This window comes from Xenopus tropicalis, chromosome 6 (assembly GCF_000004195.4).
Source record: "Xenopus tropicalis strain Nigerian chromosome 6, UCB_Xtro_10.0, whole genome shotgun sequence".
Taxonomy (NCBI): domain Eukaryota; kingdom Metazoa; phylum Chordata; class Amphibia; order Anura; family Pipidae; genus Xenopus; species Xenopus tropicalis.
Window position 1 is genome coordinate 27,840,759 of NC_030682.2, and position 14,271 is coordinate 27,855,029.

Below are 14,271 nucleotides of genomic sequence, written 5' to 3' on the forward strand. Positions count from 1 at the left end.
CTGTGATATAACCATGCAATCTTTGCTTGCCAATACTGCACAGTCACAATAAAAATGTTTAATACCTGCAGCTATGATCACATGAGCAAATAACAGGGAGTCAGGAATACACAAAGTGGCTGGGATTCTCACTGGAGGATCATCGTGTAATACGTGGGGATCTGGCACTGTAGACCAGAAATTTTATTTTTGTGGTGTTACTTTAAGAATCCGTCCCTGATGTTCTTAGACTACAACTGCAAGCAAGCTTTAGCCCTTCATTATAGGTTAGTTGTAGCCCAGAAACCTTTAGGGTGGGCCAACAGTGCTTAGAAGGGTTAAAACCCACTATGGGCAGAATAGATGGGCCAACTGGTTCTTTTCTGCTGCCACATTCTCATATAGCAATTATATTTATAATCATTCTGACTGGGTTAGGGGAAGCAGTTTCAGAATTCACACTACTGTATATTGTTGCCTGCCTCACTGTAAAATATTACCTCTATATCCCAAAATCCCCTAGACTATATTTTTGAAAGCAACACAATAATTTAAAACCTCATTTAAGACTAACATCAAACCATGTCTTTCCCACAGCAGTTTAATTCCAATAGAAGTAACCCAAGATGTGACACATTCCCCCCCAGCAAAGCAATAAACATGCCACACACCAAATGACTTCTACTGCTGCTTTGCCAAAGTAAGGGACTTTATGAAAGTGGTGCATAAAGTAAGGAAATACTGCTAAAGCATTGGGAGAGAAGTTGATACTATTATAGTTAATGTTGCTATTATGAAACCTGAACAAACCAAACCATGCAACTAGTAAATACACCGTTAAGGTAGGAGATTCCTGTACAGGTTCTTTAACCTAAATAAGCTGCACTTCTAGTCAATGAGGAACAAGAACCTACAAGACATGGAAAGGGAAAACATTCTAGCTAGTGGCATAACTGTAGAGGAAAACTGCAGAGGAAGCAGACCCCAGCATTGCAGGGGAGCCCGTTGAATAGGGTGTTGAGATCACGTGGTCTGCTTCCTCTATAGCGGTAAAGAACTCCCTCTTCCTCAGCTTCTCTCTTATTGTGAGCGGGGAGGGAAGACACAGGCGGGCAGAAGAGGCTGGGAGTGGGTTGTCTTGGAACTGGTAGGGATCTCTGTGTGCCATGCCCCTCCAAAGATTTTCTTGCAGGGGGGGCCCGGCACACATTATTTACACGACTGCAAGCTTGGCTCCAAAAGGACAATCAGACCAGTCCTGGGGTCAACTTTGAATCAAGAGTATCAGTAAGCGGAACCTTGTATGATTTCACTTGCTAAAAAGTCATCATCAATCCCTTTCTGAAAACCATCTATCAGTCAGTTCAAGCGCTAGAGGGAGAGATTTCCACATCTTTCTTTGTACAAATAATATGTATATATTAATACTGTATATTTTGTATTATCATAGATGTGGATATTGCCGTACCTTTGCAGCTGGACTCATCGGCATTGAAGTAAGGGCAGTCAGGCTTGCCATCACAACGTTGGCTTACGTGTATGCAGGTGTTAGTGGGAAGGCACAGAAGGGAGCCTGAGCCGAGGCAAACATCAGAAGCTGAAACAGATTTGGAAACATTTATAGTTTACAGATACAATGACATTATGCAGAATGCTAATATGAAATGTCAAACAAATATTTTTTATTGAAGATAACAAATTACATGACATATTCAAGAGTATTTCCAGTTGTATATAAATGTGCCAATAAAATGTACAATTGTTGATCAAATTTAGGTTTTATGTGTTGTTCATTGAGGAGGGGAAAAAAAGGGTGGGAAGGAGGGGTTGGGTGGGTAAATATTTTTTTAGTGCTTTACATTTATTAAATCATATAATGAGTCATTTACACAGGCCAGGGCAGGGAATGTGCCAAAAACAGGTGCAAAACTGCCATGTTATTTTGCACCTTTGTGTCTTGCTCTGCTCTATTCTGATTTACCAAAAATATCTTCACTCTAAAATGGAACATAGAGGCCTGTGTGTAGTAACGGCTAGGTACATGTGCATGCCGCTGCATTTGATAGCTCTGTATTCATAAGGGGTGGGGGGTGGAAAGGACCCCTTTGTGCTCTAGTACTTAAGGTCATAGTAAATTACACCTATATTACACCCGTGCAGCCCCTTCCCATAAGTTAACACTGCTTGCGTCAAAGTGGATGTACACATAAGCTGGCCATTCAGGGGCTAATAAAACCTAATGATTATTTATAGAATCAGCAGCTTATTGGTCCATTGGTCCATGCTGTCAGCAGCCTGCCTAAACGATATCTGACCAAAAATCGTCAATTGGGCAACTTTGTCAATCCAGTAGTTGTGATATTGGGGCATTTAGGGCTGCTCCTGCCATAAGGTGACATGAGAACCTTGCCTTAGGCAATTTAGCTCCAAATATAGCCCCTACTTTCCCCAGTGCATATAAATATATGTTTTGTGCCAACAAGGTTCCATAGTACGCATTGTTTTGTTTACTTTGTCTAGCTTCAAGGGCTTATATTTTATCTCAGAAAACACATTTTTTACAAATATGTCATCACATGAAAAGGCGATTTTATCACTGGAGTGCATTTTGAACTACAAAGTAAGAGCAGCATTTGCAGCTCTGTGATTATATTTCAAAGTAAATACAATTTTAAGAAAACTTTTATTTTTCCTCCTGAGAGTGTGCATTAGTCCAGCAGGTTCCTTGTGCTTAATTAACATTTCCATCTACTGTGTCAAAATGACGTACTGGGAAGATAGGCACTCTGCCTGGGGCTGGGAGATAACACAGGGTTAATCCAGCTGGGAAGCTCTCCGTGCACCTAAAGCCCTTTATAGTCACATTTTCAACATGATGGTTTTGTGTCTTTATGGCATTAAAGGAACAGGAGCCATTAAATCTCAATTGGTGTTGGATCAAAGAGAATGCATTCACTAAAATACAATTGTGTGATTAAAGTGTCAGTCTTCAGCTAGGCTGTTAAAGCTGTCTCTGAGTACAACTAATGATACACACTTCTGGGGGGGGGGGGGTGCAAGAGCCCCACATTTATCTCATTTATCTTTATGTCATTATCTTTAACATGTCATTATGTTTAACATTAGAGGAATGGAACTTTCATTTGAAGCAGCGTAGGTGGTTTTTCACGGTGAGGGCAGTGAGGTTGGGGAATGCCCTTCCTAGTGATGTGGTAATGGCAGATTCTGTTAAAGCCTTTAAGAGGGGCCTGGATGAGTTCTTTTACAATCAGAATATCCAAGACTATTGTGATACTAATATCTACAGTTAGTATTAGTGGTTGTATATATAGTTTATGTGAGTGTATAGATTGGTAGGTGTGGGTTGTGTGTGCTGGGTTTACTTGGATGGGTTGAACTTGATGGACTCTGGACTGGGTGTGAGGGAATTTAGCAATCATTAAATGTAGCACAAACTATATAGAAAATATTCAATAGCAGCTATAGGCAGATGACAAGGAAAAGGGTTAATTACTGGGGGGTGCCAAGTTGTTAGGCATTACCAGATTACTATCTTTGTGAATAAGGTTTAAATATATACAATTTAGTACACATTTGTGTACTAAATAAGCCTTAAGGCCCCCATACACGGGCCGACTATAGTTGCCGATATCGGTCCCTTGGACCAATTCGTCAGCTAATCGGCCCGTGTATGGGCAGAACAGAGCGGCCTGGCCGACCGATATCTGGCCTGAAATTGGCCAGATATCGATCGGCCAGGTTAGAAAATCCAGTCGGATCGGGGACCGCATCGGCTCGTTGATGCGGTCCCCGAACCGACTGCCCCATAACCTTAAATGTAATCCGATCGTTTGGCCCCAGCTACCCGATATCGCCCACCCATAGGTGGGGATATCGGGTGAAGATCCGCTCGCTTGGCGACATCTCCAAGCGAGCGGATCTTATAGTGTATGGGGACCTTTACAGTGGGCATTATTTTATTATTCAGTTGGCCCAGCTGCCGGTGTACTCTTGGTTCCCACTAGGTGGAGGCAATGTACCGGGTACACAGACCCACCCCCATACCATTTCTTGGTTTGTCCTGTGCCAATAGGTGAGTCCCATAGAGATGAGTGTGCAAGTTCCTAGCAATGTCATAGATACCACAAATTTAACTTTCTAATAAATCATGATACATCTAATTCACCATTATTTTAAGACATTTTTTCCTGTCTAACATCTGAAAGAAAGATCTAGAAATACTTTCTTGTCGCCAGGAAAATAACATTTTTGAATATAATAAACATAGAATAGAAGTCATATTCTTAATGAGAGAACCATGTGTGTGTCACTGACAGGGGCACGGTGCTGGCACAGGGCAGAGTGCTGAAGGTGTCATTGCAATGCACTGGGCTCTGGGAGGGCACCGTGCCAACCCGCAGTCTAGACCTCAATGATAGAGCAGAGGCCACTAGGAAATTAACTGTTGTTGCTCCAGTCTAGTACAGCAGCTGGCAGAAATAGATCCTCTGTTTCTAAATCTGCTTCATAAATGAAAAAAAACCTACAAATGATTGCAAAAGTACTCAGCAGAGCACTTACACTTACTGCATACTGACAGCAAATCTTATGGAGCATTTCTTTTAATTTAAGAATGAAATGAAAACAGGCTACTTACTGCAGTTGTGTTCATCTTCCCCCATTGGGCAATCAGGCACGCCATCACACCACATCATGGCTGGCAGGCATTTTCTGTCGGCACATTGCATTTCTGTTTTTTCGCACTGCGTGGACGTCACCGTAGGAATCACAGTAGGACAACTGAATTCATCGGATCCATCTGTGCAGTCTTCTATTCCATTGCATTTTGCATCAATAGCAACACACTCCTTTACATAGGCACAAGTAAACTGGTCCTTGGGACATTCAAGTTGTGGTATTGTGGGTCCTGCAATGAAAAGTGGGACACGGCAAGTTGCAATGCAGACTGAATACAACCAGGGTAATGGGCGCAAGGGGCAATTGCCTAGGGCCCACCAGGACTGGGGTCCCACCATCACACTTTTCATCTGCTATAACTTCTGACTGAAGCACCCCCAGAAATAGAAGACCATTATTTGTGATCACAGTTTATTTTTTTGCAACCCTGCATAATAATTGTGAATGTATAATTTCCCAGAATAAAGATGTATATGGGATTAGATGCTCCTTATATCTAGGAGTGGCCTCGCTGAATCAGTTATAGGATATGAACATTTCAGACACAGAGTGGCAGGAATTCAGGCCTTGTTTATTATGAACATATCAACTGCCTGATAGATTTAGTTTACATACATGCATGCTATGAGCAAATTTTAAGGGGATGCAAAGCCAAAAAGAAAACGTTGCCCAATCAAACATAATAGGGCACATTTACACCCACAAGTGCAGTTGCAATTATTTGTGTGTAAAACCACTGTTATTAATGGTACTTTCCTGAACATGCACTCCTTGCACTACTTAAAGTTATGCTCTGTTAAAGGTATGCCTTCTGTTCCAAATCGCTAGCACTACTTTAATGCAGGAAGTGTCGGACTGGGGTATGCAACCCACCTGGAACCTGAGCACAAGGGCCCACACCCCTACCCCTGCCACTGTGGGCCCTTGTTGCTCAGCCCCTCCCCAACGGACCTTTTTTTCTCACCATGGCATCCCCTCACCCATGGCATCCCCTCACCCATGACATCCCCTCACCCATGGCATCCCCTCACCCATGGCATCCCCTCACCCATGGCATCTCCTCACCCATGGCATCTCCTCACCCATGGCATCCCCTCACCCATGGCATCCCCTCACCCATGACATCCCCTCACCCATGGCATCCCCTCACCCATGGCATCCCCTCACCCATGGCATCCCCTCACCCATGGCATCCCCTCACCCATGGCATCCCCTCACCCATGGCATCCCCTCACCCATGGCATCCCCTCACCCATGACATCCCCTCACCCATGGCATCCCCTCACCCTTGACATTCCCTCACCCATAGCATCCCCTCACCCATGGCATCCCCTCACCCATGGAAACATACCGCTGTTCTGCACCTGCTCCCAGCCACGGATCCTGGGCTGGTAGTGAGTCAGCTGCAGTGGGGCCCACCAGGCCTGCTGGGATTTTTCCAATGTTCCAGCAGGCCAGTCTGACCCTGGGCGCAGGGGAACCCTGGAGCTACCAACACCTCTTAACTAAGCAGTATCTCCACATTTCCTTTCATGCAAAGTGTCAATAGGGGCAGCACACTTGCACCTAAAGAACCAGGGGCAGACATCACTCACTGAACACCAGAAATGACGCCAGATGGATTTCTGTGCAGTTGTGTCCGTTTTGCGATGAAATGTGTGCATATTTGTAAAAGTAATTGCTGCCAAAAGCTGCCTTTATTTATCCCTTTCTCAGCTCCTGCCTCTGACTTTTTAAACAGTGTTGCAAATGCCAGCAAAGACAGGTCTGTAACTCAGCCGCCTTTTATTACACGTTTTCTAAGTCAGTGCCAGCAGTGCAGAGAATAGAAAGGGACAAGCAGCCGCTTACAGTAGCAATTGCAATTACATCTGAAAACCACTGAAAATATTTAATGAAATAATACATTGCTCGGAATTACATTTTCTTCCATAAGACAACATTTTATTTTCGGGTTGACATCCCCTGTAGGTGGTTTTTGTGAAAACTCCCAGTACCTTTGCACTTTAGCCATAGGCAGAGGGTGACATTTTTGTTTGGGGAGGCTAAAGATGTGCCATACATAGACTGACCTACAGCTAATGTGACACTTAGTGGATTTGCTGCTGGTGTAAAAAATGAACCTCCCAACTACCTCTTGCGGTTCCCACTGACTTCTAGGGACACTGCGCAAAATTGCGGGTGGGAGAGTTTTTTTTTCCCCAAAAAAGGCTTAGGATGTAAAAGTATCCATATGTGCACTTCTGTGAGGGGTTCTCCATAATATGATGTAGACATTGATATTCTGAGACAATTTGCAATTGGTCCTCTTTTATTTTTAATGGTTTTTCAGTTATTTAGCTTTTTGTTCAGCAGCTCCCCATTTGGTATTTCAGCAGCTATCTGGTTGCTAGGGTCTTATTTACCCTAGCAACCAGATAGTGGTTTAAGCAAGAGATGGGAATGTGAATAGTTAAGGGGCCTGCATGGAAAAATAAAACTGTAGCCTCGCAGAGCAATACTTTTTGGCTACCGGGGCCAGTGACCCTCATTTGAAAGTTGGAAAGAGGCAGAAGAGAAATGATTCAAAAACTATAAAAAAAAAGAAAAAATTAGGAGGACCAATTGCAAAGTTGCTAGGAACAGGCCATTCTATAACTTACTAAAAGTTAACTTAAAAGTGAACCTTCCCTTTAGATGTGTTTAAGTTAGTTTTATAGGGAGAGGCAGTGGGTACTGACATCCCAGGCTCATTATATACAGTGAGACGCAGTCTGTATTACGAAAGCAGCACATTATATACAGTGAGAAGCAGTGGGTACTGATAGCAGATATTCAGGCCCTGGCACTTTAACACTGGCACGGATACACAACATTGGCCCCACTGTAACTAACTAGAAATGAACAAAACAATGACGAAAGTAAAAAAAAAATAGAAAGTGCAAAAAACAACAAATATATAAAAGCACAATGAGCTTTTTTCAGGGGGAAAGAGTTAACTTACCCTCCATGTGTTAGGATAGGGGATAGGGATATTATAGATGTCAGGTGACAAAAAACAATTTAATTTCAGCTAGTGGGTCAGTCTTTAGAACTGTATAATACCCGTGGGATGAAAACTGCAGCAAAAGTTGAGAGTTGGTTCTTAGGTAAAGTTACAGCTGCAGATTTTTCTTCTCAGTCTTCATTTCTGCACTGCCTTCAGTTTGTAATATCTCCTGAGCCCTGTCTGCATCTCTGCCTTGATTTGTCAGTTTTACTGTCTGTCAAGAAAGCTGTGCTCTGACTGGAGAATCCACGAAAAGAAAGATCCAGTCAGAGCACAGTTGATTACAGCAGACAGTGCAGAAATGGAGCGAGGTTTGGGAAGGCTTAGCTTCCCCTAGCCTTATTGAAAATCCACCTATGACTTTAGCTATTTATTGTGGCAGTGTGACTCCTAGGGTTAAGGACATGTTAGCAGCTAAAAGAGTTGGCTAAGATAATGAGGGCCAGCACTCCCCAAGATAAAGCCATGATAACCTTTACTTTACATTGCTCTACAGAATTTTGAGGTTATTTCATATGACATAGGGAGGCAAATACCTAGGCTTGCCAAATTGTCACCCCTAGTTTACCGGTCAGTGTTGGGGGGGGGGGTGATGACATCATGGGCAGCAGGGGTGGGAATACAGGGGGTGGAGAGTGGGCATGTTGGGGGTGGGGAATAGGCGTGTCAGTCCGTAAGGAGGTTCTGGCCATAAACAGTGGGTCGCTGAGGGCTTAAAAGTGCTGGGCAGGAGAAACTTAGGAAATAGGTTGAATTACAAATTTACCAGCAATTGTATTGCTTGTCAGGTGATTTACCAGCTAGGCTTCTGAGGTACTGGCCGGGTGGTAACCCTATGAATACCCCCCAAACATTGTCATCTTTGAATTGGCACAATAACACTCTCACAGCATTATCCTCGTGTGTGTTGGGGCCCCTTATTTTGTGCAGTCTTTCCTCCCATGTCCTGCTCTGTGACTGGGGCTATAGCTCAAGTAGTTCCTTTTACAGCCATATACCTAATGCGAAATATCCTAAATGTCATCAGCGCTATTACTCCCATAGAGATATGTTCTTCCGCGGGTGTTACCACTGTTATTTTGCCAGCTTTCTCCTTCTTTTCCCCCTACCCTTGCTGTCAGAAGGTTTTAGTATCTGGAAATTGCATGCCACTACTCTGTGGATAATGCATTCATACACATGAAGATCTAGCGAGTGTGAGAACAACACATTTAACCTGAATAATTGTGTATTTGACTGGCATAGCATTTGCCCATAATTAAATATTCTCTTGCTTATTTCCAAATTGCAAGCGTGTTTATGGAAGAGGAAATTGAATCAGCAGGCAATTTCCACTGGCTCGTATGGCATTTGCTAATGGTCCGGTTTTGTTGTATAAATTACATGCACCCAGTAGTCTAATACATGAGAATCTAATTGGTTTTATAATTGCCTATTGCCTCCCTGACATGCAGTGTCTCCTACAGCTATCTTTCAGGGGCGTTGACAATGAAGTAGATTATTTATACTTTTGTCCTTGGAATGCTAACAAACCCCATTTAAATAATGGCAGAAAATTGCATGTAAGTTACAAATCATCAAAAATGACTGGTTACGACTAACCTGTCAGTACTGGCTTATTGGCCACTTTGAAGCAAATTAATGGGACACCAAATAATGGGAGTATTTTGTTTGCATCTGAATACACTGAATACTTGCATCTGAGCTATTTGCCTTTTCAGGGTGGAGTTCTTTGGCAGTTTCCCAGGTGTCCCTTGTCTTTAAAAGAGGAGTCACCATGTGTTTTGTCTCATTGTACTCCACTTACTAGAGGAGGTGGATGTGCTGAAGAGGTAGGCCTAGTAGGAGTAGGTAATGTAATGATAGACCATAGCTAGACCTCAGGTCTAGGAGTGAAAGTTAGACTCAGGGTGGTTAGTGAGCAGCCTGAAGCTCCAACGACGAGAGCAGAAGAGTTAGTATCCTGGGGGTCATTTAGCAGAGTTGAGCGTATAGACTTAGGGACAGAGGTACATCCCACAGAAGTTCCACTTGGAGGGTCTTATAGTTGGGATTGGACCCTTTTGCGCGAGTTTTATTCTCTGGTTATAACTAATATCCAGCAAAATGAACAACTGCTTTGATATAGTAAATGTCAATGCTATGGGCAATGATTCTTTCTAAACAACCTTAATCTATTTTGATATAAATCAATATAAGCTTTTCAGGGTGATAAGTAAAATAAGTTTGATCCATAATGTGGATGGATCATTGTGGCAGTAAGTCCCAGCAATTCCAAATTCAAAGATCAATGACCCGGAGAGTACACTTTTTTTCAATGGATTTGTGTCATTTTATTGAGACATCACAGCACTACAGGTTTCGGCTTAACAACCCTCCTCAGGTGCATGAAGGCTGGAAGGCTATTAAGCCAAAACATGCAGTGCTGTGATGTCTCAATAAAATTACACAAATCCATTGAGCAAATGTGTACTCTCCGGGTCATTGATATTTGAATTTGAAAATGTTGTACAGCCAGTGCGGGGTCTGTAACCTGTTGAGGAGTACCTACTGATAACATTGGGAGCTACGGCAGGACTTTTAATTTATATTGAGTAAATCCCAGCAATTGGGCATCTCCTATATAGTTATACACGTCATTACACAGTGGTGTAACTATAGAAGAAACACACCCTGCGGTTGCGGGGGGACCCTGGGGACAAGGGGGCCCAGACTGTGGGGTCTGCTTCCTCAATAGCTTTAGTGAACCCTCCTCCCCACTGCTTTGTTACCTGAGAGCTAGGGTTCGGTGATGGGGGACGTGAGAGAGGGTGGGCAGGTGGGGAGTTAGAACCTGAGGGGTGGACGGGAAGGGTGGGCGTGCATTGCGCACCTGGCCCTGCAAAAGATTTTTTTGGTGGGGGGCCCGGCGCAGTCTAGGAACAACAATGGAGGTCATTTATGAAGACTGAGAAAATTTGCACCTGGGCAGTAACCTACAGCAACCAGTCAGTGATTAGCCTTTTTCATCCAGCTGCAAGTTGAGCAATTAAAGCAAATACCTGGTTACATTATGTAGAGTTCTGTGCAAATGCTATGTAAGTTTGAAGAAATCCCCTCCTATAAACTTGCTATATATTTGAATTCTCTGTTCTACTACGTCACGTAGAGCTGAAATCTGTACACAAGCATTGTAACCAAGCAGCTCACTACTTACAGTGGCAGTAATTGCTTATTAATGCCATTTCTGTGAGACAAAAGCACTCAGCTGCTTTAATATTCACAGATACATTGAGAAAACTGGCAAGAGCACAGTTAAAGTATTTGAACAGAAAAGTAAAAATAAACACATGTGAATTATTCAGAGTAATGTTCAGGAGTCCAACAGATCTTCCCAGGGAAAACATATTTCCAGCTGAGCACTTTCATCTCTGCAGCAAACATCTTTCCCATGAGGAGAGGCTTTGCCACAGTCTGCCGGAGCAACCGCCGGCGTTAGAAACTGCTGGGTCAGCTCTGATAGGTTACAGTTTCTATGCAGTGTGTCTTGGGGGGGTCGGGTTGCCCCCGTTTTTTGCATTAGAGTGAGTCATTATTTTTAGTACAAATCTCGGTTCATGATAGAGCGCTCATACATTTGGGTGACTGAGAATCTGGTAATGACGCCTGTCCTAATTATCCCATTACAAATGTTTTGTGATTTGTTATCTGCACGTCTCTTGCATGGCCACAAACTCCCAAGGGAAATATCTATCCCACGTTGGAGCTCTTTTGAATTGCTGAAGAGAATAATTAAAGCAAAACACATTCAAATGAGATACAGATGATAATAAGACTTCCCACGGTGTATGAGAAGTAGGTACGGTGTGTCGGAAAAATGAAAATAAAGGCATAATATAATGATATCGTCATTTTAGAGAGGAGAGGCACAAAGATCACCATACACCGGCTGGAGACATATTGGATAAATGGGAAAAATCCCAGTTTTGTAGGCAATTATGAATAATATACGGTGCTGGTTTCACTTTGTGCTAAACATTAATCCTATCTGTAAAAATGGCCCCTTTATTGGAGCTCCCTATAGATCCTATCAGTTCTCTGTCTGTGTTTGAAATGAGGGGTGGGCGTGTCCTAACCGTCCCAGCCAGAAGCACAGTAGGATGGGGAGAGCCAATCACAGCCTTGCACTCAAACAAGCAAAGACAGGCTTCAGTTCCCTATCAGGTCAGCCTAGCTGCTGATTGGTTCCTATCCTACAGTGCAGTGTACAGCTGATCTCTATAGGATCAGGTTTGTAGACAGGATTGTAGATTTCCTACACTGTCAGCAATGGAGCAGGAAGTTTTTTTGGTCTTTGTTTTTTTTCTTTTGAGACGTCAGATAGGTTTGGGATGGAGCCTCCCCTAGGCTTATGGAAAATCCACCAATGGCTGTTCAGATACTATATTTTCTGATATGGCCTTTTCAGGTCCTTTAAGAAGTATAAATCTAGAGAATTAGAAAGTCATGGTCTGCAAGTAGGACTATATAGCTACTGAACATGGTGCCTACATGACCTACATAACCTAAAAGGTTTACCAAAATCCAAAGCTAGAATTAGGATCTTGTCAAGGAAATGTAGTTTATTCCTATAACACCTTGGAACTCTAGAGCAGCCTTCAGCTCCCTAGGTGCAGCCAAGAATGAATATTCATCAAAACCTCCCACAGGGTTGAGTAATTCTACTGGGTATTTTATATTGGGTAAAAGCACTTTTAAGAAGACATTGCTGAGAAGGTTGCAGACAGTAGGTTTAAGGTTTGGGAATGGCTAAACACAAGTAAAGAATCAGAAGAAGGGTTATATAGAGGGATGCCCAGGAGCAAGTTACAAGCCTTGTACCCTGGGGTGGCAGCCTTGGTGGGCCTCCAACCCTGACCTGCTTAGTGAGCATAAAGTGAACAGTGCATTATACATTACATGTCTATGTACATTTGATATATTATAGCAACTAGGAGTGCTGTTTAACTGCCCAACTGTTGGCAAACAAGACACTGCCTAAAAACAACTGAAAAAAGAATAAACATATGTAGGGGATCAGAGAACTCTGTCCCCTGTTTCTCAGTCTGTGACATCATCCCGCCTAGCTACAGACTGGGGAGGAACCTGATTGGCTGGATGCCCCAGTGCAGAGGTGTGCTTAAGTTTGGAGCCAAAAATCAAGTGGCGGGCCCAGAGTTGATAAAGGGAGCCCCTGTTGTTTTTGCCAGTTGTTGGAAGAGAGATACAGAGTGAGCAGCCAGTAACAAGTGTTGAGAGTTCAGACTGAAAGGATAAGAGTCTGCTTGGTTGCCAGTGATTACAAAGTCCTCTGTGGAATCTCCGTGAGTGTCCCCTGGTGTGAACAGGTATTGCTTGTTTGCCTGCTACGTAGGAGCAGCCACATTTTCCAAGTTGAAGGTACTCTGGGGCAGGTAGCATTATCTGGGGGGACTTAAGAGCTCTTGGGGAGGGAACTGAATTGATTTAAGGGTTGGGGTCTATCTGGATCCAAGTTGGGACTGGGCACCTACGGAGACTGTGCCAGGAGTGGATAGACTGCACAAGTTCCTCAGGACAGGAAATTCAGTTATCCCTAAGCTGTTTTACATTCTATTTCAACAGTTATATAAAGTTTGATATTTCTGCAAAACTGTGTGTGATTATTCCTAGTGGAAAGTCCCTTGAGGTGTGCTCCTCAGTGTCCACTAGGTGGAGGCACTGCGCTACAATCCCAGTTCCCAGTATCTTATAATTCAAAGAGAACGAAATATCTCCTGTACTAAAGCCTACAGTATATACAGCTCAAATTAAGTGAGTGTGCCAAGAAAGGGTTACACATATAACCATTATATACTGCACATTGGCTTCAATAATATAATGCTGTGCGTAATACATGGGTGAAAAGGCACCCCAAAAATAAGGTGCATTATGGAGGTTAACAGGAACATGTAGACAGGTTCAGTTATCATGTTTCCTAGAGATTCCAAAACCTACATTTTATATGGAGTTTATAAAGCCTAGTTTCTTCTTGGGAGTCCAAAGAGGAAAAGCATATCTTGTAAAGTGAACTGAATATATTAAATATTTAATCACAAGAAAAAAAAGACATCTGAAATCAAATTCACTCAAGGGGATAGTTTACTATACCAAAACAGACTCCAGATCGGCTTTCCGTCTCCTCCAGTGGAACTGTGATTTCTCCTTTGCTGCAGTTTTATACTCTGGCAGTCTGCTGCGCTTTCTAAAGCATATGCTGTGCTCTCTCCAACTGTACATTCTCATTAGGCTACATCTGATCACATACTGAACCAATCTCCCTCTTCATTGCTATTTGTCTATACTTGGACGTCAGATATTTTCTTGACATACTCTCACATTCCATCTGTTCGTCTAATCTTTATTGAGAAAACACGATAGGTCCCTTATGATGGTTTACTAACCAGCTGTAATGAATTCCCAGTATTATTAGGATGATAAAAAACCATGCACCCTCCAATAATAATGTGTATCATTTTTTACAAGTCTGCAGGAGCAGATAAAAAGAAATATTATATATATATATATAT

General features: G+C 42.8%; 1 protein-coding gene across 1 annotated transcript in view; it reads right to left on the bottom strand.

Moving 5' to 3' along the window:
• The window catches only part of malrd1 (MAM and LDL receptor class A domain containing 1), a 229,223-nt gene that overhangs the window by 37,825 nt on the left and 177,127 nt on the right, over nucleotides 1–14,271 (bottom strand). The window contains 2 exon segments of the mRNA NM_001310114.1: nucleotides 1,448–1,576; nucleotides 4,637–4,906. Coding sequence (NP_001297043.1) covers nucleotides 1,448–1,576; nucleotides 4,637–4,906 — 399 coding nt within the window.